At 42.4% G+C, this 27280-nt stretch overlaps 1 protein-coding gene across 1 annotated transcript in view; it reads left to right on the top strand.

Moving 5' to 3' along the window:
- The first annotated feature begins 2109 nt into the window (after positions 1-2109).
- vps53 (VPS53 subunit of GARP complex) overlaps positions 2110-27280 on the top strand; it is a 235043-nt gene continuing 209872 nt past the window's right edge. Inside the window, exons 1-3 of the mRNA XM_043718341.2 lie at positions 2110-2240; positions 7065-7145; positions 12457-12506. Of these exons, the coding sequence (XP_043574276.2) occupies positions 2145-2240; positions 7065-7145; positions 12457-12506 (227 nt within the window). The 5' untranslated portion in view covers positions 2110-2144. The remainder of the gene's footprint in view (positions 2241-7064; positions 7146-12456; positions 12507-27280) is intronic.

The following is a 27280-nucleotide window of genomic DNA, read 5'->3' as shown; positions in this document are numbered from 1 at the left end:
GCAGCAGAATCGACATTTCGGGCATCAGCCCTTCATCAGGAATGAGGCATTCTGCAGGGACCACCCCCTCCAGGACACCCTGGTCCACTTCTCCTCCATTCCCAACATTGCCTCACACCCACTACAGCATCTTCCCATGCGATTGCAGAAGGTGTAATACCTGCCCATTTACCATCTAACAATCCAAGACCTCAGACATACTTTCCAAGTGAAGCAGCGATTTACCTGTACTTCATTCAGTTCAGTCGACTGTATTTGCTGTTCAGTGTGGTCTCCTCTACATCGGGGAGACAAAATACAGGCTGGGTGACTGCTTTGCAGAGCACCTATGTTCTGTTTGCAAAAATGACCCCAAGCTTCCAGTTGTCTGTCACTTCAACACACCACAGTGTTCCCTGACTAACATTTCCGTCACAGGCTTGATGCAGTGCTCCAGCAAGCCTCAGCAAAAGCTCAGAGAACAACATCTCATTTTCTGTGTGGGGACCCTGCAACATCTCAGACTCAATATTGAGTTCAATAACTTTAGAGCTTGATTCACATCCTTCCATGTATTTTTTATCCAACCCACATCCTGTCCTATTATGACACGGTTAAATACAAACCAAAAGAGCTGTCGATGCTGTAAATCAGGAACAAAAACAGAAACAGAAATTGCTGGAAAAGCTCAGCAGATCTGGCAGCATCAGAACTGTTCTGATGAAGGGTCATTGGACCTGAAACGTTAACTCTGATTTCCCTCCACAGATGCTGCCACACCTGCTGATTGCAGGCCAGGATGGCTGAATAAGAGCAAAGGGCAGGAGAAAATGGGTGAGTGTACTGAATGCCATCCATTTTCATGGGCCTAAGAGAACATGGGAATAGGTGATTGTGCTAAAAGCGACCAGTGTCATTACAGAAACAAAAACAGAATTTGCTGGAAAATCTCAGCAGGTGTGGCAGCATCTGAAGAGAGAAATCAGTTAATATTTAGGATCCAGTGACCCTTCCTCAGAACGGTTCTGATGCTGCCAGACCTGCTGAGCTTTTCCAGCAACTTTTGTTTTTGTTTCTGTTATGACCTGGGTTGTTATTAGCACAGTCACCTATTCCCATGTTCTCCTGGGCTTACTAATAATGGGTAGACAAGCTGAAGGCTGGAGGAACAGAGAAAACCAGGCAGCAACGGGAGGTGGAGAAGTCAATATTTCAGGTGCAACCCTTCTTCAGGACTGGGGATTGGTGTCAGTGGAGTTGCAGTTGGGTGGTGGTGCAGGGTGGTGAGGTAGAGATAGGTGAACACAGGAAGAGGGTATGACCTGGTTGATCGCTAGGAGGAATGAATCCAGTTGGTGACTAGAAGGGTCAATGAGATAAATGGAAGTGGGGGGAGGGTGTGGTTGCCCTGGCTTGCTGTGTTCTCCCGGCCTCCTGCTTGTCTACCTTGGAGTCTTGCGTCTGCAATTTTTTTCAGTCTCTAACCACTATAATGGGTGGCATTCAATACAGCTCATCCATTTTCCCTTGCCCTTTGCTCTTATTATCACTTATTCAGCTTTTCTTCTGCCATCCTGCTATCCACAATCTCCTTGCTTATTTATGGTGGCACGGTGGCTCAGTGATTAGCACTGCTGCATCACAGTATAAAGGACCTGGGTTTGATATAGCATCGCAGGTGACTGTGCGGAGTTTGCACATTCTCCCTGTGTCTGTGTGGGTTTCATCCCACAATTCAAAGATGTGCATGTTAGATAAACTGGCCATACTAAATTGCCCACAGTGTTAGGTGCATTAGTCAGAGGGAAATGGGTCGGTGTGGACTTGGAGGTGAAAGTGAGTGCTGGACTTGTTGGGCTTATTGGCCTGTTTCCACACTGTAGATAATCCAATCTAAACTTCTCCATTTCATTTTTTTAGAAATGTTTTCATTCCTTACACCTTTCATATCTATCTCACTCTCTCTGGGCTCCATCTCCTCACTTCTACCCTGTCCCCCAGTAAATACCACTTTTTCCTGGCTGTCAGAAATTGCTAATTTTCTCCAATAGTCTCTCTCTTTGTTTTTCAATGACCTGGGGCTCCGCCCAGATCACGTGATGACCCAGCCTCCCGGCCAGTCTTCGGCTGAGTCCTCCTGTATCCCAGCGTGCAAATCGCCGGCAATGGCCGCCACCATGGAGGAGGAAGAGCTGGAGTGTGTGGATGAGTTAGAGGGTGTTTTGCACCTGTCTCCGGAGGTGCAGCAGGCGATCGAGCAGGTACAGGGCGGTCCTTCGAAAGTGACGGGGGGGGGGGGCGGGCTGAGGCTTTTTATTAACTTTGGCGAGGAGCGGGGTGAGGTGACTGCCCAATAATAAAGGGTGGGGTGGTCTTAATTGTTTGTTGACAGCTGTCTGTCAGGGTCCTGCAGTGTCCCTGGCCACTTGCACTGAGTCACAACAGCTCTTAGTCATCTCTCCAAACCAGTAGACTCCTTTACTTTTGCATTTTGCCCAAACCTGTTGAGCTGCGACTCACACATAGCTGCTAGAGGAGATGACACAAACTGTGAACCCGTCGATTTTTAAAAAGATCATCCCTGACTTGAGGGATCAAATTCATAGAATCTCTACAGTGTGGAAACAGGCCATTAGGTTCAACAAGTCCACACTGACTCTCTGAGGAGTAACCCTGCAAACCCATTCCCCTACCCTATTACTTGTTGTTTCCCCTGACTAATGCACCGAACCTACATTCCTGAACACTATAGGCAATTTAGCATGGCCAATTTACCTAACCTGCACATCTTTGGACTGTGGGAGGAAACTGGAGCACCTGGAGGAAACCCATGTAGATCTGGGGCGAATGTGCAAACTCTACCCAGGCTGGAATTGGACCTGGGTCCCTGATGCTGTGAGGCAGCAGTGCTAACCACTGAGCCAAATGGTGTACTTCTACTTGTACATTAAACTAAAAATCTTTGAACCTGCAATCCAGCACCAGTCACATCTTTGGGACTGCTGCATCACAAGTACCAAATTTTCCCATTTCATTATCTACATAAAGCAATTCCACAATTGGTGGAATATTAATACAGAAAATCAGAGTATTATTCCAGACATGACACCAATGAAAATGAAATACAGTTATAAGCTTAGAGCTGACCTAATATATCATGCAAGTACACAATCACCCACCAAACTTTGCTGGGCTTGACTCCTTTATTCCAGCTTGCCCAGATTCTTCAAATAATAAACAAAAATAGAAATTGTCATACAATACTGTGCATAGAAGAGCAGATCAGAGGCTGGATACTCTGCACTAAGTAACTCAATTTCTGACTCCTGAGAATTTTTCCACCATCAACCATGTACAGGGCAGGACTGTGATGGTATATTCATTACTTTCCTGGATGAGTGCAGTTCCAATAACACTTAAGGAGCTTGATAGCAGGGGCAAAGGAGACTGCTTGATTGCTATCAAGCACTTCAAGTAATCATTTATTTTGAAGTAGCTCATTTCTGACAACATCTTTCAATCCCATGAAGTCTACTGCCTAGATGGGCAAGGACAACAGGCACAAAAGATCACCAAAGCTTGCCTTCTCTCCCCTAGGTCTCACGTTTTCCTAACTGGGAAATATGTCACTGCTTTTTCACTGGTGGGTCAACTAACAGCACAGTGACTACATTTACAATACAAATACTGCACCAACTCCAGAAAGTGTCACCATCATCTGTTAATTTGAGGGGAGAAATGCTGACTCTGTCAGTAACAGTCTCATCTTATAAATATATTTTAAAAATAATAAAGCAACATGGTGGCTCAGTGGTTAGCACTGCTGCCTCACAGCGTCAGGGGTGTGGGTTTGATTCCTGCCTCTGGCGGCTGTGTGGGGAGTTTGCACATTCTTCCTGTGTCTGTGTGGGCTTCCTCCAGGTGTTGCAGTTTCCTCATAAGGTCCAAAGATATGCAGGTTAGGTGAATTGGCCATGTTAAATTGCCCACCATGTTCAGGGATGTGTAGGTTAGGTGCATTAGTCAGGGGGAACCTAGAGTAATAAGGTAGAGGAATGAACTTGGGTGGATTACTCTTTGGAGGGTTGGTGTGGACTTGCTGGGCCTAATGGCCTGTTTCCACACTGTAGGGATTCTATGATTTTTCATTAGTTATTTTCTTTGCACCAATTTCCCAACATTAGGAAGATTATTATAATTAATTTTATTCCAGTATTTACCAAATTCCTGTGCAAATTGAATTCCATTCCTGTTCCTACCAAAATATCTACATAAAGCAATTCCACAATTGGTGGCATATTAACACACAAAATCAGAATATTATTCCAGACATGACACCAATGAAAATGAATTCATTGGAATCCTGATGAGGGGTCACTGGACTCAAAGCATAAGAGTCATAGAGGTGTACAGCACGGAAACAGACCCTTCAGTCCAACTTGTCGAACAAATATCCCAACCCAATCTAGTCCAACCTGCTGCACCTGGCCCATATCCCTCCAAACTCTTTCTATTCATATACCCATCCAGATGCCATTTAAATGTTGCAATTGTACCAGCATCTTCCACTTCCTCTGGCAGCTCATTCCATACACGTACCACCCTCTGTGAGATAAAGTTGCCCCTTAGGTCTTTTTTTTTAATCTTTCCCCTCTCACCCTAAACCTATGCCCTCTAGTCCTGGACTCCCCCAACCCTGTGACATTAACTCAGTTTTCTCTTCACAGATGCTGCCAGACCTGCTGAGTTTCTCCAACAATTTATTTATTTTTGTTTCAGAGGTCCAGCATCTGCAGTTCTTTGTTTTATATTAATTGGACAATACCACCTATAAGTCACCTAAAGTTCATCCAAAGATTACCATTTTCACAAGTCTGTCAATCACCTGATTAATAATTTGTTCGCAGAATTACTTGTCGGTAATGGTAAGTTGTATGTGAAAACTGGGGATCTAAAGAACTGGATGCATGCACACTACAAGGAATATCAGATGAATGGAATTGTGTTTAATACTGATACATGTAAAAGCTTGCATGCTAGGTGGGAACAATACTGAAATGATTATTAAGTGATTTTGCCTTTTTTGTTTAAATACAATGGATAGGAGAAAGATTCAGCTGTTCTGTTTGACAAGGCGTTGATAGTGTCCTCATATTAGAAAATGACTCCAGTTGAATAAAGTTTTGAGGTGGGGTAAGTAGATTCGCAAGAAATGAGATAGCCTTGTTTGAGATCACAATAGGATCATTGTACCCAATTTATTGAGAGATTCTGAAGGAGTCATCAGGGTTAATAAAAAAGCAAATTACTGTGAATGCTGGAAATCTGAAACAAAATATTGGAAACTGGAGACACTCAACAGGTCTGCCAGCATCTGTGGAGAGAGAAAGAATAAAGTTTCGAGTTCAGTATGACTCTGAAGAACTGTCATACTGGACTCGAAGTTCATGGTTGTTCTGAAACTTGCGTTATGGAAATATGTTGAGATAACAAGGACTTCATCTGAAAACTCATTATCCTTTTGGTCAAACCTATTTGCCAGATCTGTGGATAGAATCAGACTTAAAATCAACAAGTTGGAATGTAGAGAATTTGCTTGTGAGAAACAATGTCTTTTTAAGCAAAATAATTTTGTGGGATTGGGAAGCTTTGTTCTCTTTTACCTTTGGAGATCTGGGATCATCTTAAAGCAGTTTGAAAACTCCTTTCTGGATCAAGGTCACCCCTCAGCCTCCAACGCTTCAGGGGAAACAGCCCCAGGGGAAACAGCCTATTCAGCCTCTCCCTATAGCTCAAATCCTCCAACCCTGGCAACATCCTTATAAATCTTTTCTGACAAGTTTCACAACATCTTTTTGATAGGAAGGAGACCAGAATTGCACGCAATATTCCAAAAGTGGCCTAACCAATGTCCTGTACAGCGGCAACATGACCTACCAACCAACTCCAGTACTCAATACTCTGACCACTAAAGGAAAGCATACCAAACACCACCTTCACTATCCTATCTACATGCAACTCTACTTTCAAGGAGCTATGAACCTGCACTCCAAGGTCTGTTTGTTCAGCGACACTCCCTCGGACCTTATCATTAAGTGTACAAGTCTTGCTAAGATTTGCTTTCCCAAAATGCAGCACCTCTCATTTATCTAAATTAAACTCCATCTGCCACTTCTCCGCCCATTGGCCCATCTGGTCAAGATCCTGTTGTAATCTGAGGTAACCCTCTTCGCTGTCCACTACACCTCCAATTTTGGTGTTATCTGCAAACTTACTAACTGTACCTCTTACGCTCACATCCAAATCATTTCTGTAAATTTGAAAAAGTAGAGGACCCAGCACTGATCCTTGTGACACTCCACTTATCACTGGCCTCCAGTCTGAAAAACAACCCTCCACCACCACCCTCTGTCTTCTATCTTTGAGCCCGTTCTGTATCCAAATGGCTAGTTCTCCCTGTATTTCGTGAGATCTAACCTTGCTAATCAGTCTCCCATGGGGAACCTTGTCGAACACCTTACTGAAGTCCATATAGATCACCTCTATTGCTCTGCCCTTATCAATCCTCTTTGTTACTTCCTCAAAAAACTCAATCAAGTTTGAGAGACATGATTTCCCATGCACAAAGCCATGTTGACTATCCCTAATCAGTCCTTGCCTTTCCAAATACATGTACATCCTGTCCCTCAGGATTTCCTCCAACAACTTGCCCACCACTGAGGTCAGGCTCACTGGTCTATAGTTCCCTGGCTTGTCCTTACCACCCTTCTTAAACAGTTGATGGTTAGAGCTGTTGTTAAAATTGGCTAAGCATGCAAGAATACTTCACCTCCGTAGGAGTTGCTATCTTCAGCAAAGAAGGAGAGAAATGGCAAAATAAAAACCAGAGCTAGTGTATAAGCCATGAACCATAAGAGATTTAAATGATTTTCCTGAGCTTCATGTTTCAAAAAACTTCTAGAATTAGTGTAGAACTACACATTCTTTCCTCAAAATTGTACAGAGTCGGAGGTAGGCGCCTTAACGTTACTAAGAATAATAATTTTGAGTAAAGCATTTGATATGTCATTCACTGAATCACACAGGTGTTCCCCAGCCAGGATCCCTTGGACAGGGCTGATTTCAATGCTGTGGAATACATCAACACACTCTTCCCAACAGAACAGGTAGGAGAGCTGAAAGAACAGTGGATGTTTTTTCTATGACAGGTGATTTCTCAAGTGTTCTGTCAAACAGTGACTATGTTCTTCTGGATATCTGAACTGTCCATTACAACCATCAGAAGCTACTTAATCATTAGCTGGATTTTTGCAGAAACCATAGCGTATTTATCTGCCAGACATGGTTTTTAAAAACTTTATTCTTAGGAAGACATTCATTTGCTGCTTATCAATGGGGCATTTATTCTGTGTTTAGAGTTCCTTAATGAGGCTGCTCGATCGTATAAAAGAAAAGTAATTGCTCATTCACTCATTACTGGTTATTGGGCATTGCTGTCTAAAAAATGGCTGCTGAATTTGTCTGCATGACAGTGACACCTGAAGTGCTTTAGTGCAGTCCTGAGAGAAGAGATATAATGCACCACTGTGAGCCTGCAGCCCAGAAATAGTTTGAAGTATTTGTGTTATGTAAATACCCTTTGTACTTTTGAATTACAGACAACTCTGGGCTAGGAGTCTCTGATGGGGAAATATGCTGGTATGACGCTTTCTGGTGCTTAGATCAGCTTCTCATCCATTTGAGGCCAGATATGTTGGCTGTATAAGAAACTGTAAATAAGGAAATTAATATCAACCTTTTTCTCTGATTTCCAGAGATGCAAAATCCTGACTGAAAACGCATTCCTGTTTTGTGCGTGTCTTAAAAAGTTTATAAGATAATCTTTAATCTTCTCAAATCATTATCAGTTGATACTAGTTTCTTGGTTTCAGTTACAATTTTTACACTGAGTTTATGTAACAGTGGGTGTCATGTAGTTATATTCAGCTGATGACATACTTTTCTGGAAGTGATTGGCTCTGGTTGAATTTGGCGTGTGCTGTCAGCGATCATTGCATTCAGCAGAGTTCTTTTGGGATTCCTCCCTATTGGCTATGTTTGGAGTTGACATGCATCAAGATAGCCCAAGACCAAGAGGTTTCCATTGGAACTGAAGCCTCAAGAAAATTGATTTCCATGCACTAAATGGAAAAGTAATAATCCTTATTGCGGGGCTATGTCTGGAGTGGTATCAGTGGGAGGGCAAACTTGAATACTGCTCTTTCCCTTAGCTCATGAATGTAAACAAAACTGAGGGAAACTTATGTAGAAAGAGACAAGTGAAGGAAATAAATTGGTGGAAAACAAAATCCCATTTTCTTTTTGGAATATTCCGGATTAGTTTAAAGTTGCTAATCTGCAGGAGTTAAACAAACCCTTCAAAAATATCCTGTATAGGATTTTCTGAATTTTTAGAGATTTCTGCCACCAAGTCAAGCTTGTACAACTTTATCCATCCATCATTTTAAATGTGATTATGTGCTATTATTTTGCAGTGATTTCCCTGTGTTTTGTTAAGCATGGTGTTAGCATGTGCAAAGGAACCTCCATTATCTGAAGGATACGGGCGGGGAGTATTCTGTTCGGTTAATCGAATGCCGGATAACACATTTTAGCCAATCATCGCAACCTTAGAATCTTGCTGGATAATCCAATATTCGGATAATAGAATGCCAGGTTCCTCTGGACACATTTTTTCCATTTGAGGGAAATAATGAAAATACTGCCGAATTACTGATTGTCCTGATTGAAACTGTTTAGTCTGGATGGAAAAACTGTATGCAATGCCATGAGTCATAGAGATGTGCAGCACGAAAACAAACCCTTTGGTCCAACTTGTCCACGCTAACCACATATCCCAACCCAATCTAGTCCCACCTGCCAGCACCTGGCCCATATCCCTCCAATCCCTTCCTATTCATATACCCAACCAGATGCCTCTTAAATGTTGCAATTGTACCAGCCTCTACCACTTCCTCTGGCAGCTCATTCCGTACATGCGCCACCCTCTGCGTGAAAAAGTTGTCCCTTAGGTCTCCTTTATATCTTTCCCCTCTCACCCTGAACCTCTGCCATCTAGTTCTGGACTCTCCCACCCCAGGGAAAAGACTTGTCTCTTTATCCAATCGATGCACCTCATGATTTAAGAAACCTCTGAGGTCGCCCCTCAGCCTTCGACGGTCCAGGAAAACATCCCCAGCCTATTGAGCCTCTCCCTGTGGCTCAAATCCTCCAACCCTGACAACATCCTTGTAAATCTTTCCTGAACCCTTTCAAGTTTCCGATAGGAAGGAGACCAGAATTGCACACAATATTCCAAAAGTGGCCTAACCAATGTCCTGTACAGCAGCAACATGACCTACCAACCAACTCCAGTACTCAATACTCTGACCACTAAAGGAAAGCATACCAAACACCACCTTCACTATCCTATCTACATGCAACTCTACTTTCAAGGAGCTATGAACCTGCACTCCAAGGTCTGTTTGTTCAGCAACACTCCCTCGGACCTTACCATTAAATGTACAAGTCCTGCTAAGATTTCCTTTCCCAAAATGCAGCACCTCTCATTTATCTAAATTAAACTCCATCTGCCGCTCCTCAGCCCATTGGCCCATCTGGTCAAGATCCCATTGTAATCTGAGTTAACCTTCTTTGCTGTCCACTACACCTCCAATTTTGGTGTCATCTGCAAACTTACAAACTAAAAAATTCTATGTTCATATCCAAATCATTTATATAAATGCTGAAAAGTAGAGGACCCAACAACAATCCTTGTGGCACTCCACTAGTCACAGGCCTCCAGTCTGAGAAACAACCCTGCACCACCACCCTCTGTCTTCTATCTTTGAGCCAGTTCTGTATCCAAATGGCTAGTTCTCCCTGTATTCAATGAGATCTAACCTTACTAACCAGTCTCCCATGGGGAATCTTGTCGAACGACTTAGTGAGGTTCATATAGATCACGTCCACCACTCTGACCTCGTAATAGTTTTTGTTACTTTTTCAAAAAACTCAATCAAGTTATGAGACATGATTTTCCATGCACAAAGCCATGTTGATTCCTAATCAGTCCTTGCCTTTCCAAATACATGTACATCCTGTCTTTCAGGATTCCCTCCAACAACTTGCCCACCACCAACATCAGAGTCACTGGTCTATAGTTCCCTGGCTTGCTCTTACCACCCTTAAATAATGGTACCACATTAGCCAACCTCTAGCCTTGACTGGCACCTCACATGTGACTATCGATGATACGAAGGTTATGTCACTAGATTAATAGTGTGGAGTTTGAATGCCATTAATGGGGAATTTAAACTCAGTTAAGTCTGGAATAGAAGCTCATATCCCTACTGGTGCCCAGGAAGCTACCAGATTGTTGCAAAATCTCATTTGGTTCTCTGTTCTGCTTTTGGAGAAGGAAATCTGCCATCCTTCTGTGGTTTGATCTTTCAGGCTCATGGCTACAAGATTGACCCTTGGTTGTTCACTAATATGGTCTGCTGAGCCATGCTGTTGGTTCAAGACCACTATGATTTGAAGTATTGCAGTATTCAAAATACCTCCTATTAGTGATCGACAAATGAGTTCTGGCCTTGTGAAATCACACCCATATCCTGTGAATGAATAAAATCAGCCTATATTTAATCAAGCACTAATGTGAAATGAGTCTCACTTGTTACTTTGGGTGGCCAAATTTGACATGGATTTCAGATGTAGGCTGCGTTTGCAATAATACTGCAATGTCATTAGACAGGACCACTTTGTATTGATGCTATAATGTGACTACCTCCTGGTTACTTTGAAAGCATTCAATTCAACAGATGTACAATCGGATCAACTCTTTTGCCTTACCGTAGTTCTAAGGCTAGCACTTTAAGGAGAGACTATTCAAATTATATGTTTTTGTTCTTGGAGAATTGATTACCTTTTCTGATTTTTGACAAAGTTGATCACGTATTCTCCTCCGTTACCTGACGTTCTCCTCCATTGTCATCCAGTTGCATGGTACTGCACTTGGAGAAAGTGAGGACTGCAGATGCTGGAGATCGGAGCTTAAAAATGTGTTGCTGGAAAAGTGCAGCAGGTCAGGCAGCATCCAAGGAGAAGGAGAATTGACGTTTCGGTCATAAGCCCTTCTGCCCAAAACGTCGATTCTCCTTCTCCTTGGATGCTGCCTGACCTGCTGTGCTTTTCCAGCAACACATTTTTAAGCTTAGTACTGCACTTGCCTTGCTCTGTTCTTATCTGTCCGTTATAGCTAGTGTGCCATTTCCCACCATGACGTCACTTCTTGCACTTGTACTGTTATAGTCAGTGTCGCCCAGAGATCTATCCTCTTATTTCCCATCTTTCAGGTGCTCCTCGGTGACATTATCCAAGGTACCTTCCTACTTTTCATATGTGTGATGTTTACATTTAGCTGTAGCTCTTCATTGTTGCTCTGAATTTCTCCACTGTGCTAAATTATCAAACTGGTTATCTGACAGTAAGGAGGGAAGAGGCAAATACTTCCCAAATATTATGAAGACTAAAGCATCAAATTCTGTTCCCTAGCCACAGCAATCATCTCTGTTCCAGGCAACTGAGACGAAGCCTGCCTGTTTGCAATTTTGATTTCATGTCTGATTTTGTGATGGGTTTTTGATGACACTTGCTAAGACTATCTTTTTCCGCCTCCAATCTGTGGCTCAATTCTGTTCCTGTCTCAGCTTATCTGCTGTTGAAGCCCTCGTTCACACCTTTGCCACTTCTGGATTTGACTGTTCTAATGTTTGCCTGAAAGGTCTTGTTTCTTACGCAGAGGAGAATATACAAGAAGAATAACTCTTAATTACCTACTGCTGCATCAGCTGCAAGATTTGGAATTTTTGGAGGGATATGGGCCGGGTGCTGGCAGGTGGGACTAGTTTGGGTTGGGATATCTGGTCGGCATGGACGGGTTGGACTGAAGGGTCTGTTTCCGATTATAGACGCTATAATCCCTCTGTTTCTTTACCTTTCTTTCCTTAAAGCTTGTTTTGGCTATCTGCCAAGACAGAACGTTATGTGACAAGGTGTCAATATTTACTTACAAATGCTTCTGTTTAATATGGGACATTTTATGACATTAAAAATGTTGTATAAATACACAGTTGTTATTGATCTGGTTTGTGTTGGGATGCCAGTTGCGTGATTAAGTTAATTTAATTGCATTGTGAGTACTCAATTGGCAACTTTTCTATGTGAGTGAACCAACACATTAACTATGTTAGATGAAGTGATTTTGATGTATATAGTTAAAAGAAATTAAGATTGAAAGAATCGATATTTGCTTGAAGAATTAACTGTGCTTTATTTGTTCTACTCCACTAGGAGTCACTGTTTTACTGAATTTAAAGCTGCTTTTTGTTTGGATACTGAGTGTTCTCTTATTCTTGCTTTTCTTTCTCCCCTAAGTCTTTGGCCAACATTGATGAAGTTGTAAACAAGATTAGACTAAAAATCAGGTAAGTGAAATAAACTGTTGTCTCTTGATTGGTAGGAAAGATTTCACAGTGTGCCAGTTAAGTGTCTTATTTGAATGTACATATTTGAAGATTGATCATTTCTATTCTTGTGACGTGTTTGACAACATCAGTAGTTTTGGTTTACTTCACTTGATGATCTTGTGCAGCAGAGTCCCCTGCTCCAACCTGCACCCTCTGCAGTCACACCCCTCCCCTCACACTCACCCCCTTACTCCATCATTGGCTGTGGCATTATCTGCTTTACTCTTAAACTCTGGAATATTACCCCAAAGCTTCTCTGCCTTGCCGGCTCCCCCTCTTCCTTAAAACCCATCTTTGACTTGCTTTTGATTATCCCTTGGGGAGTCATCTTTGCTATTCATTTTCTTAATTTCACTTCCACGAAGTACCTTAAGGTGTTTTTCTATGTTAAAAGTGTTATATATGCGAGTTGTTAGGTACTGAGCTGGTTACATGTGCATGATGTTATCTCCATAATGTGCACAGCTATATGGCAACAAAACAATCTGAACATGGGAATGGGATATATTAACTAGTTTCATTTTAAAAAAAAAGTTATTTTTTCAAAGATCTGTGACAGTGCTTGTTGAATGTGTTTACATGTCGATATTATTAACACTAACTTCCAACTTGTTATTGTTTGATGATATGGGTATGTTTTTCTCTACTTCTAATTCCTGGATTATAGATCAGGTGATGAGTTGGGCCTCAGCACTGATGTTTGGAGTCACCATTTTGCAGCTTCCCCACCAAAGCAATTGTTCCTATTATTGAACTCTCACCATTGTGGTGCCCTAAGGACTGCATTAACTGGAAACCATTAATTTTAACCACTATAGTTTCCTGATCATAAAGAACTGCTGTATTATTTCCAATTCTTCCTTCACTTTGAGAGTTCTGTTCCTTGTTTTCAAATCCACCCCCACCGCCCCCTTCTGAACTTTCCCGATTGTATTTTTTGCATATTTTGGTTGCCATACCTTTGACTGTGGAAGTCCAAATCTTTGGAACTTCTTCCCACTTCACTGCTTTTCTTTCCTCCTTTAAGACACCCTTTTAACTTAGTTATTTGACCAAGCTTTTGGTCATCTGCCCTAAAATCAAATTGTGGCTCAGTGTTAAATTTTGTTTGATAACACTCCTATGAATATGATTGAGATGTTCTGCTATGTTAAAGGCACGGTATAAATGTATGTTATTTTATGTGGGACTTTTAATATATTAACTTGTAAGTCTTCAATGGCAATGCGCACAGGTTATCTAAATGAAGTGTAACATTCAAATGTGATTATTGAGTGTAATCAAAATGTGATTACTTTCAACGGCATTTTCCATTGTGAAAATGAAGGATTTTGTAATGCAGATAGTTACTAAGGGATTGCACCAAAATATAAATTATATTTTTTATACAAAGTTTGTGTAGATTTAGGCATTTTACATACTGTATTCACTTTGCATGCAGTATTTGCAAATAGCACGTACATGAGACTTATTGGTATGATTCCATAAATGCTAGTAAAAATGTTCAAGCACCTCGTAGCTGATTACCTGACTGTGAGTGAAAATTATAAGGGGTCTTATCTACATGAAGTCTGTGAAACATTATCCCTTGATTTCTATATCAGGGTTCAGTTTGCTAATCTGTCTCCATTATTTCCATTGATTGAGATTGACGGCATTAATTTATGAGTAAATTCAAATGTAGATGGTAGGGTTTTTTTTATTCGTTCATGGGACATGGAAGTTGCTAGCCGCGCCAGTTTTTGTTACCTGTTGTAATTGCCCAGAGGGAAGTTCAGAGTCAACCACGTTGCTATGGGTCTGGAGTCATAAGACAGTTTTCTTTTTCTGAATCGAAGAGTGTGGTGCTGGAAAAGCACAGCTGTTCAGGCAGTATCCGACGAGCAGGAGAATCGACATTTCGAGAATAAGTTCCTGATGAAGGGCTTATGCTTGAAAAATTGATTGTCCTGCTCCTTGGATGTTACCTTGACAGGCTGTGCGTTTCCAGCACCACACTCTTTTTGACTCTGATCTCCAGCGTCTGCAGTCCTCAGTTTCTTAGTTTCTTTTTCCAAAGGACATTAAATGAACCAGATTGGTTTTTCTGAAAATCAGCAATGGTTTCATGATCGTTATTACACAGTCTTAATCCCAGATTTTTATTGCTCTCAAATTTCATTGTCTGCCATTTCAGGATTTCATGGGTCCCCATGAAATTACCTGAGTCACTGGATAACGCCGCTAGAATATCATCACCCCTTAAATTAGTTAGTGTCTGATCGAAATATTGCAGGATAGCCGAGTAATGTGCATCACTTTCACAGTAATTAAATTACCAACCACTCTTTGTTTGTAGAAGTGTTTCTTAATTTCACTCTGTACTATTTATGCTATACTGCCGGAAGTTCTAGACTCTCCAGTAGCAAAAATAAAGTATGTGGGGAGCTACTGGTTCCCCTTTATATCTTAAGTATTGATCAAATCTTATCCTTAACTGTCCAAATTTCAGAGAAATACATCCATTGTTTGATTGTTGTTTGCAGTTTAAGAGTCCAGATATCATTCTGGTATATCTACGGTGGATTTCCAAAACCATTACATTCTTCTGAAGATTTGGTGCCCAGAACTGCTCATAGTATTCTAGGATTGCAGGGTTTCCTAATCTAATTAGAGTTTTACATAGCTTTGGTAGCATTTTTAATCTCTGTATTCTAGTCATTCAGATTAAAGGCTAACATTCCATTCACTATTTTGATCATTTCCTATAGCTGTCTACGATGCTTTAATGTTTTATGTACCTGGATCTTTACTGGTTGTGGCTTTTCACCAGTTGAAAAGCACTTTAATTTATCCTATTATGCCCTTCTTTGTGCATATATTGAAGTACATCTGCCACTGTTTTGTGCATTTACTTGATCTATAAATTTTTCTTGTAACTCTGTATCCATGTTGCGCTCAACGCCACCTATTTTTTTATTCTCGAATTTGTGGTTGAAGGTCAACTAAAGATTTATAAGCTCTTCATATGTGCTAACTGAAAATTACTTTTAATCATTTCCAGCAATGAATACTAGGCTAACTGGTATATAGTTTCTGACTTTTCCCATGTTGCCTTTGTTGAATAATGGAGCGGAATATGCGATTTTTTTTTTTCCCAGTTGATAGGACCAGTTCCTGAATTCAGGGAATTTTGCAAGGTATAGTTAGAATATTGCCAATGTTTTCACTTACGCCCTTCTAAAACTCGGCAGTGGAGACCCTGCACTCATGGGAATTTGCCACTCTTCAGTGTCATTATTGTCCTAATTAATGTTGTTTTACATATTCAAAGTCACAGTTGAAAAGTGTGACGCTGGAGAAAGCACAGCAGGCCAGCCAGCATCTGAGGAACAAGAGAGTCAACATTTTGAGCATAAGTCCTTCTTCGGGAATTCCTGATGAAGGACATATGCTTGAAACATTGACTCTCCTGCTTCTCCAATGCTGCCTGACCTGCTGTGCTTTTCCCAGCATCACACTTTTCAACTCTGGCTCTCTATCAACTGCAGTGCTTGCTTTGCCCTAGATATTTAGTCAAGCCAAAATACAATTAAAGTGACCCCTCCATAGACCAATGTCAGAACAATTTAAGTGTACATAATAGATGTTTGTAAGATTATAGATTCCAGAACTTAGCATTTCCCCAAATCATTTTATCTGTTTCAGTCTCTCTTTACATTTGTACAATGTCTCTTTCAGAACTAGGAACAGTTGAATGATCATGCCAGATTAGGACAAAAGTATTTTACTTCCATTAACATAGAAAGAATAATCAAAAGCTGAGCTTTTCTATAGTATCTTTGTTGAAAGAAGCAAATCTAGTTTAATTGCATGAAAATCATGCACTTCCCTCAGCTCTGCTCTTGAACCCCGTCCTTCCAACCACAACAAGGATAGAACCCCCCCAGGTACTCACTTTCCACCCAACCAAACTCTGGATACAGCACATTATCCTCTGACATTTATGCCACCTACAGTCAGACCCCACCACCAGGGATATATTTCCTTCCCTATCAGGATTCAGCAGATGCCATTCCCTCTGCAACTCCCTCGTTAAGCCTACGCCCTACACCAACTCACCCTCCACTCCCAGCACCAATCTTGCTGCTGCAAGAGGTGTAAAACCTGTGCCCCCCCGCCCACCTCATCCAAAGCCCCAAAAGATCCTTCCACATCTGGTAGAGATTTTCATGCACATCCAAACACCTCTTCTACTGTGTCCGTTGCTCTTGACGTGGTCTTGCCTACGTTGGGGAGACAGGACGTCAACTTGTGGAACTTTTCAGAGAACATCTCTGCGACACGCGCTAAACAGCCCCACCACCATATGACTGACCACTTCAACTCCCCCTCCCCTTCTTCCACAGATATGCAAGTCCTGGGCTGCCTCCAACACCTAATCCTAGCGACCCGATGCTTGGAGGAAAGATGCCTCATCTTCTGCCTTGGGACATTCCAACTTCACAGCATCAACGTTGATTTCACCTGTTTCCTTATCTCCCTTCCCCCTGCCTTCTTGAACAGTCCCACCTATCCTACTTATTTCCTAACCATCCACTCCACCCTCTGTTCCAACCTATCACCATCACCCCTGACCTTCATCTATCCATCACCTTCCCAGTTACCAGCCCCACCCTCTCATTTATCTCCTCCCCCCCCCCCCCCCCCCCCCCCCCGCAAACCGCCCCCAAATTCCTGATGAAGGACTTGTGATCGAAAAGTCAATTCTCCTGCTCCTCGGATGCTACCTGACCTGCTGTACATTTCCAGGGCCACATGTTTTGACTCTGCTTGAAAATCATGTCCATTTACTCACAAAGTATATCCCATTACAATATAGGAACAGGAAAGAAATGTTATCAACACAGGTCTGTTCCATCATTTCATGAAATCATAGCTGATAAATTCAACAAGGAATTTGTCATAGAGATGTACAGCATGGAAACAGACCCTTCGGTCCAACCTGTCCATGCTGATCAGATATCCCAACCCAATCTAGTCCAACCTACCAGCACCCGGCCCATATCCCTCCAAACCCTTCTTATTCATATACCCATCCAAATGCCTCTTAAATGTTGCAATTGTAACAGCCTCCACCATTTTCTCTGGCAGCTCAATCCATGCACTTACCACTCTCCCTTAGGTCTCTCTTATATCTTTCCCCCCTCACCCTAAACTTATGCCCTCTAGTTCTGGACTCCTCGACCCCAGGGAAAAGACTTTGCCTATTTACCCTATCCATGTCCCTCATAATTTTGTAAACCTCTACAAGGTCACCCCTCGCTTCCGATGCTCCAAAATTAAACTCCATCTGCCACTTCTCTGCCCATTGGCCCATCTGGTCAAGATCCTGTTGTAATCTGAGGTAACCCTCTTCGCTGTCCACTACATCTCCAATTAATTTGTGGAAATATTGTTGCATTTTTTAACATGAATTGTTTTGTGTCGTGGATTGTAATCATGGATCACCCATGGTGGGCATTTGAACATATGTTTTTTAAGAGGACTGATGTAGCCGAATGATTCTAGCTTCATGAACATCTCTGACATTAATTGTTCCACTTTTGGCCCCACCTTCAGTTGACGAAGCATTAAACTTGGGAATACCTTCCCTGCATCTCCTCGTCTTCCCGCCTCATTTTACTTATGTAAGACAATCATTAAAACCAGCTTATTTGGCAAAGGTTTTTCGTTTTGTGACTTTTTTTTTTCATGGTTTGGTGTCATCTGTTTTTTAGTATAATGCTTCTGTGATATTTCTTGGGACTTGTGCATGCAAGTCAAAGTCACTTTTTATGCAAAAATGCAATGGTTCATGTACATGGAAGCAAATGTATTGCTGTGTTAAAAAAGAGCTGTGTCCAAATTATGTCTAAACTTTGACTGTTTGGATGACAGCCAGGAAGTATGCACTAAAGGCTGGACTTTGTGCTTTTTATTGTATAATGTCCTTGACATTAAAAAACATTATTTCTTACAATTTATTGCGTAATATAACTTGTGGTTGCATCCCTTTCAATTGCAAACTTCACATACGTTTAGTACTGAAAAATTCAAATGAGCGATCACTCTCTCCACGAAGTGATAGAGATGGATGCCACTTAGATCCATGTTGTCTTGCAATTTCAATAAAGGTGTATTGTAAGGCCTGTCGTCATGACTGCTACCCATCAAGCCCAATCACTCAGCCCAAAACAGAGAATTTCCTTATGGCCCAAGTTCTGGACTTTTTTAGATGGATTCCAGACTTTCAGTTCTTGAAAGCATGGCATCCTGTATCCATAGACGCCTGTTTTATTATGTCATATTTTTGCAAGCATTTGTCCTTGTAATGAAATTGAAGATTTATTTCGGATTTCTTTTCCTGGTCAAAGTATACAGGGTTAAAATGAAATATTTCTAACTAATTCAGAAAAATGTAGAAAGCACACATGATAAATGATAGACTTTTGTTATGCACAATTAGATTCTTCCCTTGGACCAGAAAAGTGACTTAGTACATCTGTTAAATGCAGATTTATGAGTTCTATCGTGTCCTGCAGCTTCCCTGATAGCTGGGTAAATATGGACATCCTAAACGTGGACAATTTTAGCTTCAAAGTGTGACACTGATTATCTTGTGTACAAGAGATAAGCCTGGTCCTTGGAGGCTCACAAACGGCTGATTGTCCAAAGGCAGCTCTGAGGAAAAACAATTTTTGTTCCAGGAAGTTTTCAAAACAATTTGCAGCTATATTTTGAGCTGCATGACAAGAAAACTGCCTCCTCAGTAGTAGTAGGCTAATCAGGCTCTGTCATAGCATGTAGCCATGTAATGAATGAGAACTGTGTGTATAGAGTAATCTTTCAGTTGGGGATTAGTCAAAGAGGTCTTGACATTTCAAAGAGAATAATATTTGTAATTACTATTTATACTGAGTACTGACCTTTTACCTGTTTAATGCTCTGGATTTTGTAGTTTATCAAATTTTTTTTTTCTTTAGATTCCCTACAGTGTGGAAATAGGCCCTTTGGCCCAACAAGTCCATACCAACCCTCCGATTGTGGCCTAGAATTTAGTGTTTATTTAGATTTTGTGGCAGCGCGTGCTGTATTTAGTAAATCCAGACACTAGTGACGAGATTGTCTGACTGAGTTTTCAAAAAATTGCCCAGATAATAATAAATGTTCATGAATCCTAAGAAAAACATTTAGTGAGATCCTGAGAACACTTGCGTATTTGAGTGTATTTCGACAGATTTTTTTTGTAATTTATATAAACTAAGCATTGCAGTTTTTTTGACAACTATCTGCAGAATCTTTTCTATATTTGTGTTTTTGTGATCCATCTTGATCCCAGTTGCATTTACAAATGTTGCAATCAGAGCTTCCATAGTACTGCAATGTAGCTGTTGAAATGTCTGATGTATTATAAATAAAGCCAGGACACCGCTGGTCAAAGAAATCCAATGCTGTTGCAATCTTTTATCCCTCACTGAAAATGCTGAGCTATTGTATAACTGAGGAAAAGAAAAATGTGGCCAATGCATGCAAATCTCTGTTGATGGATTTTGCATATGCTGTTAACTTTTTTATTATTCTAAGTTCCCTGGAATGAAATATGTGCCTCTTCATAGGACCTAAACCATCAGTCAGTATCATTTACTTCTACACACCTGTGATTGGAGCTGAGTATGTATTAATATGTGTACGTTTTGGAGGCTGTTCAAGGTCTGGGCTGTGATTTACTTTTGACTCTTATTAACCTGATGGAAAATAATGACTTTTTTTTTTAGAAAATGTGTCTGATCACCGTTTTTCCCATATTTCTGGAACTTGGAACTTCTGCTGACTTTTCTTACTATTCTACGTTGAGTGAAAAGATATTTTTGTACATTAACCAATCCGAATTCCTCCCCAGGCTACGTATGCACTGAGAGCATGACCTGCTGGCAATGTTGCTAAAAGATGCATAGGTGTATACTTCAGAGTGGTAGTGTTGCACTTTTAATTCCCCTCTGTCCGGATGAGATCAGTCAGCTGAATGGGGAAATTGCATCTTTCCATTGAGATTCAAGCATCCACATCAGAAGATGCTGAATGTTTTATATATGATATTGGTTTGTTGCCACTTATACAAAGTGGCAAGCCAGAGACAAAATCATAGAACAATTAGTAATAAATCCCAGGTGGCACAGTAGCTCAGTGGTTAGCACTGCTGCTTCTAGTCCCAAGAGCCAGGGTTTGATGTGGATTTTGCACATTCTCCCCTTGTCTGTGTGTTTCCTCTGGGTGCCCAAGTTTACTTCCACAGTCCAAAGATGTGCAAGTAAAGTAGATTGGTCAGGCTAAAATTCCCATAGTGTCCAGGGGTGTGCAGGCTAGGTGGATTAGCCATGGGAAATGCAGGGTTACAGGAATAGGGTAGGGAGGGTGGGTCTGGGCGGGATGCTGTTTGGAGCGATTCTATGAATTCAGCATAAACAGCTTAGCAGAGAGTGTGGTTGGAATATGGAACTACCTTTCACGTGGAATGGTTCAGGTCATTAGCATAGATATATTTAAGTGGGTTGCTATAACTTCATGGGAAGGAATGGAATTGAAGAGCAAAACAAACAAAATGTTGTGGATGCTGGAAACCTGAAATAAAAAATGTTCAAGCAATTCAGCAGATCTGGCAGCATTGATGGAGTGAGAAGTAGAGTTAAAGTTTCACATCCCATACGACTCAAGTCTAATATGACTCTCAAAATGATCATGTTAACTCTATTTCTCTTTCTTCAGATACTGTCAGACCTGCTAGGTTTTGCAACTTATTTCAGTGTTTTTATTAAGGAGTTGAAGAATATATTCATAGGACGCAATTAATTAAAATGGAAAGAGACTTGTGTGGAGCTTGAAATCTGAAGTAAACCGTGATGAAGGACCCGAAACGTCTCCGACTGAAGTAAACCTGTTGGGCTGAATGGTTGAGAGAAAGCGTATGAAGAGATGTGAAGAGGGGTGGGGGACACATGAGTTGTAAAGGAATGGGAAATTGGGCAGGGAGAGAGAGAGAGAGCATGCATCAAGAGATGTGAAAGGGTTGGGATGGGATGGGGGGGAGGGGGAGAGCACACGTAGAGTCATAGAGATGTACAGCACGGAAACAGACCCTTTGGTCCAACCCGTCCATGCCGACCAGATATCCCAAACCAATCTATTCCCACCTGCCAGCACCCGGCCCATATCCCTCCAAACCCTTCCTATTCATATCCCCATCTAAATGCCTCTTAAATGTTGCAATTGTACCAGCCTCCACCACATATTCTGGCAGCTCATTCCATACACGTACCACCCTCTGTGTGAAAAAGTTGCCCCTTAGGTCTCTTTTATATCTTTCCCCTCTCACCCTAAACCTATGCCCTCTAGTTCTGGACTCCCAACCTCAGGGAAAAGACTTTGTCTATTTATCCTATCCATGCCCCATATAACTTATACACCTCTATAAGGTCACCCCTCAACCTCCGACGCTCCAGGGAAAACCGCCCCAGCCTGTTCAGTCTCTCCCTATAGCTCAAATCCTCCAACCCTGGCAACAACACTGTAAATCTTTTCAAGTTTCACAACATCTTTCCAATAGGAAGGAGACCAGAATTGCACACAATATTCCAACAGTGGCCTAACCAATGTCCTGTACAGCCACAACATGACCTCCCAACTCCTGTACTCGATACTCTGACCAATAAAAGAAAGCATAATAAATGCCGCCTTCAATATCCTATCTACCTGCGACTCCACTTTCAAGGAGCTATGAACCTGCACTCCAAGGTCTCTTTGTTCAGCAACACTCCCTAGGACATTACCATTAAGTGTATATGTCCTGCTAAGATTTGCTTTCCCAAAATGCAGCACCTTGCATTTATCTGAATTAAACTCCATCTGCCACTTCTCCGCCCATTGGCCCATCTGGTCAAGATCCTGTTGTAATCAGAGGTAACCATCTTCACTGTCCACTACACCTCCAATTTTGGTGTCATCTGCAAACTTACTAATTGTACCTCTTATGCTCGCATCCAAATCATTTATGTAAATGACAAAAAGGAGTGGACCCAGCATCGATCCTTGTGGCATTCCACTGGTCACAGGCCTCCAGTCTGAAAAACAACCCTCCACCACAACCCTCTGTCTTCTTCCTGTGTACCAGTTCTGTATTCTGTATTGTCGAATGCCTTGCTGAAGTCCATGTAGATCACATCTACCGCTCTGCCGTCATCAATCCTCTTTGTTACTTCTTCAAAAAACTCAATCAAATTCGTGAGACATGATTTCCCACACACAAAGCCATGTTGACTATCCCTAGTCAGTCTTTGCCTTTCCAAATACATGTACATCCTGTCCCTCAGGATTCCCTCCAACAACTTGCCTAGCACCAACATCAGGCTCACTGGTGTATAGTTCCCTGGCTCATCCTTACTGCCCTTCTTAAACAGTGGCACCACGTTTGCCAACCTCCAGTTTTCCGGCACCTCACCTGTGACTATTGGTGATACAGATATCTCAGCAAGAGGCCCAGCAATCACTTCTCTAGCTTCCCACAGAGTTCTCAGGTGCACCTGATCAGGTCCTGGGGATTTATCCACCTTTATGCATTTCAAGACATCCAGCACTTCCTCCTCTGTAATATGGACATTTTGCAAGGTGTCACCATCTATTTCCCTACAGTCTATATCTTCCATGTCCTTTTCCACAGTAAATACTGATGCAAAATACTCGTTTTAATATCTTCCCCCCATTTTCTGCGGCTTCACACAAAGGTAGCCTTGCTGATCTTTGAGGGGCCTAATTCTCTCTCTAGTTACCCTTTTGTCCTTAATGTATTTCTAAAAACCCTTTGGATTCTCCTTAATTCTAATTGCCAAAGCTATCTCATGTCCCCTTTTTGTCTTCCTGATTTCCCTCTTAAGTATACTCTTACTTCCTTTATACTCTTCTAAGGATTCACTCGATCTATCCTGTCTATACCTTACATATGCTTCCTTTTTCTTAACCAAACCCTCAATTTCTTTAGTCATCCAGCATTCCCTATACCTGCCAGCATTTCCTTTCACCTTAACAGGAATATACTTTCTCTGGATTCTTGTTATCTCATTCCTGAAGGCTTCCCATTTTCCGGCCGTCCCTTTGCCTGCGAACATCTGCGTCCGATCAGCTTTGAAAAGATGTGGGAGGGGGGCAGGGAGGGAGTGAGTGAGTGAGGTGAGGGTGTGAAAGGGAGATTATGAAAAATGAGGCAGAGAGAAATGATCAGAGATTGGGGAGAGAGCTGCTCTCCAGAGTTGGATTGTAATAGTTAGGTGATTTTAAATTAGTCATATTTTAATTAGATGTGTCTTGTATTCTTGCCCCTATTAATTCCTCTACCTTGTCCCCCCTCTCTCCAAGGGCTGCATAAGGATTTTGAAATATGCTGTGAACAAATCTGATATTTTGATATCACTACAGCAAGAAAACTCACTAATTAAAAGTATAGGAGTAAAGGGATACAAGTTTTTTTAAAAAAGTCAGTCTTCATTTCAGCTGTAACTGGTACAAAAGGTTCAGAAGTTTCAGAAATTGCCTTCAGTGCCAGTGATATAATTGTCAAGTAAAGCTTCCCTCAGCCAATAACCTTTGGTTTAGATTTTCATTTAGCCCAGTACAATATGCATTTTAAAAATTCTAGTTGTCAGTTGCTTTGCCTTTGCTGTGGAACTATTTTGTGGATAAATCTTCAATTATTTTTCATCTTGGAATATTTTCTCTTACTTCATGAACTTTGCTTTAAATTTGAATCTGTGATTGGAGTTTTAAAAAAAATTATTGTTTTTGAGGTTTGGAATATCTATAGCAGTCTCTATATTCATGAGAAAATAATATTAAGTTGCAGCTGACTGAAATTTGAATTGCATTTAAGCTCGACACATGATTTTAAAAACCACGTCCTGGAGAATTAGGTTACTTTTTGCTATCTCGTCACTATCAATTCTTTCGCTTTATCTTCTAGTTTCACGAGGGAGGATGTAGCCTTTTCGCCAGTATCCTGTTTCCACCTACACACTCAGTTGGCTGTACAGAGGCTACATTCCACCTCTGCAAAAACTCTTTAGGATAAAAATGCTTTCTTTTTTTTTAGTTGTCTTATAACCTAAATCTTTTAGAAATAACACCAAACTTTACTTATAAGTGTTGTGACTGGGGAAGTATGTTACCGCACAACCCTTTGAATGCTTGCTGTAGTTTCACTGTGGAGAAAGTGAGGACTGCAGATGCTGGAGATCAGAGCTGAAAAATGTGTTGCTGGAAAAGCGCAGCGGGTCAGGCAGCATCCAAGGAGCAGGAGAATAGATGTTTCGGGCATAAGCCCTTCTTCAGGAATGACGAAGGTGTGCCAAGCAGGCTAAGATAAAAGGTAGGGAGGAGGGACTTGGGGGAGGGGTGCTGGGAATGCGATAGGTGGAAGGAGGTTAAGGTGATGGTGGGGGCGGAGAGGTCGGGAAGAAGATTGCAGGTCAAGAAGGCAGTGCTGACTCCGAGGGTTGGGACTGAGATAAGGTGGGGGGAGGGGAAATGAGGAAGCTGGAGAAATCTGCATTCATCCCTTGTGGTTGGAGGGTTCCTAGGTGGAAGATGAGGCGCTCTTCCTCCAGGCGTCCTGTTGCTGTGGTCTGGCGATGGAGGAGGCCAAGGACCTGCATGTCCTTGGTGGAGTGGGAGGGAGGGTTAAAGAGTTCAGCCACAGGACGGTTGGGTTGGTTGGTGTTCTCTGAAACATTCCGCAAGTAGGTGGCCTGTCTCCCCAATATAGAGGAGGCCACATCGTGTGCAGTGGATGCAGGAAATGATGTGTGTGGAGGTGCAGGTGAATTTATGACGGATATGGAAGGATCCCTTGGGACCTTGGAGGGAAGTAAGGGGGGAGATGTGGGCGCAAGCTTTGCATTTCTTGTAGTTGCAGGGGAAGGTGTCGGGAGTGGAGGTTGGGTTGGTGGGGGGTGTGGACCTGACAAGGGAGTCGTGGAGGGAGTGGTCTTTCCGGAACGCTGCTAGGGCAGGGGAGGGAAATATATCCTTGGTGGTGGGATCTGTTTGGAGGTGGCGGAAATGACGAAGGGTAATACGATGCATCTGGAGGTTGGTGGGGTGGTAGGTGAGGACCAGTGGGGTTCTGTCCTGGTGGCGATTGGAGGGGCGGGGTTCATGGGCGGAGGAGCGGGAAGTGGAGGAGATGCGGTGGAGAGCATAGTCAACCACGTCTGAGGGGAAATTGCGGTCTTTGAAGAAGGAGGCCATCTGGGTTGTTCGGTATTAGAATTGGTCCTCCTGGGAGCAGATGCGGCGGAGGCAAAGGAATTGGAAATATGGGATGGTGTTTCTACAGGGGGCAGGGTGGGAGGAGGTGTAATCTAGGTAGCTGTGGAGTTGGTCGGTTTATAGTAAATGTCCGTGTTGAGTCGGTCACCCGAGATAGAAATGGAGAGGAGAAAGTGAGGTCTGCAGATGCTGGAGATCAGAGATGGAAATATGTTGCTGGAAAAGCGCAGCAGGTCAGGCAGCATCTAGGGAACAGGAGAATCGACGTTTCGGGCATTAGCCCTTCTTCAGGAAACACCCACACCCTCCATTCCTGAAGAAGGGCTAATGCCCAAAACGTCGATTCTCCTGTTCCCTAGATGCTGCCTGACCTGCTGCGCTTTTCCAGCAACACATTTCCATCATAGAAATGGAGAGGTCTAGGAAGGGGAGGGAGGAATCTGAGATGGTCCAGGTAAATTTGAGGTTGGGGTGGAAGGTGTTAGTAAAGTGGATGAACTGTTCAACCTCCTCGTGGGAGTATGAGGTGGCGCCGATACAGTCATCGATGTAGCGGAGGAAAAGGTGGGGGGTGGTGCCAGTGTAGCTGCAGAAGATGGACTGTTCCACATATCTGACGAAGAGGCAGGCATAGCTGGGGCCCATGCAGGTGCCCATGGCTACTCCTTTGGTTTGGAGGAAGTGGGAGGATTGGAGAGAGAAGCTGTTCAGAGTGAGGACTAGTTCAGTCAGTCGAAGGAGGGTGTCAATGGAAGGGTACTGGTTGGGTCGGCGGGAAAGGAAGAAGCGGAGGGCTTTGAGGCCTTTGTGATGGGGGATGGCGGTGTATAGGGACTGGATGTCCATGGTGAAGATAAGGCATTGGGGGCTGGGGAAGCGCAAATCAAGGAGGAGGTGGAGGGTGTGGGTGGTGTCCCGAACGTAGGTGGGGAGTTCTTGGACTAAGGCGGACAGGACCATGTCGAGGTGTGCAGAGATGAGTTCGGTGGGGCAGGAGCAGGCTGAGACAATGGGTCGGCCAAGGCAGTCAGGTTTGTGGATTTTGGGCAGGTGAGACACAGGTCTCTTTCTAAAAATGGAAAGAACTGCAGAAGCTGGAAATCGGAAACAAAAGCAGAAATTGCTGGAAAATCTCAGCAGATCTTGCAGCACCTGTGGAGAGAAATCAGAATTAATGTTTAGGGTCCACTAACCTTTCAGACCTGATTAGTAGCTCGGAAAAAGTTGATTCTTGAGCAGACGATTGGGTAAGGGAATGGGGTAAGGGGTTAAAAATAGGTGGAGATAGAACCCAAACCCCAAGAGAGAGAAGAACAGTTGGACAGACTAAGAATTAGATAATAGTCAGTCTAGGAGAATGGATAGCTATTAATGAGGACTATTAGTGGATAACAATGGGT

The sequence above is a fragment of the Chiloscyllium plagiosum genome, unplaced genomic scaffold (assembly GCF_037043375.1).
Source record: "Chiloscyllium plagiosum isolate Xiang-an unplaced genomic scaffold, Cpla_swu_hap1 HiC_scaffold_31, whole genome shotgun sequence".
NCBI classification, from domain to species: domain Eukaryota; kingdom Metazoa; phylum Chordata; class Chondrichthyes; order Orectolobiformes; family Hemiscylliidae; genus Chiloscyllium; species Chiloscyllium plagiosum.
Note: the sequence above shows the minus strand (reverse complement) of the source record. Positions and strands in the feature narration are given on the sequence as shown.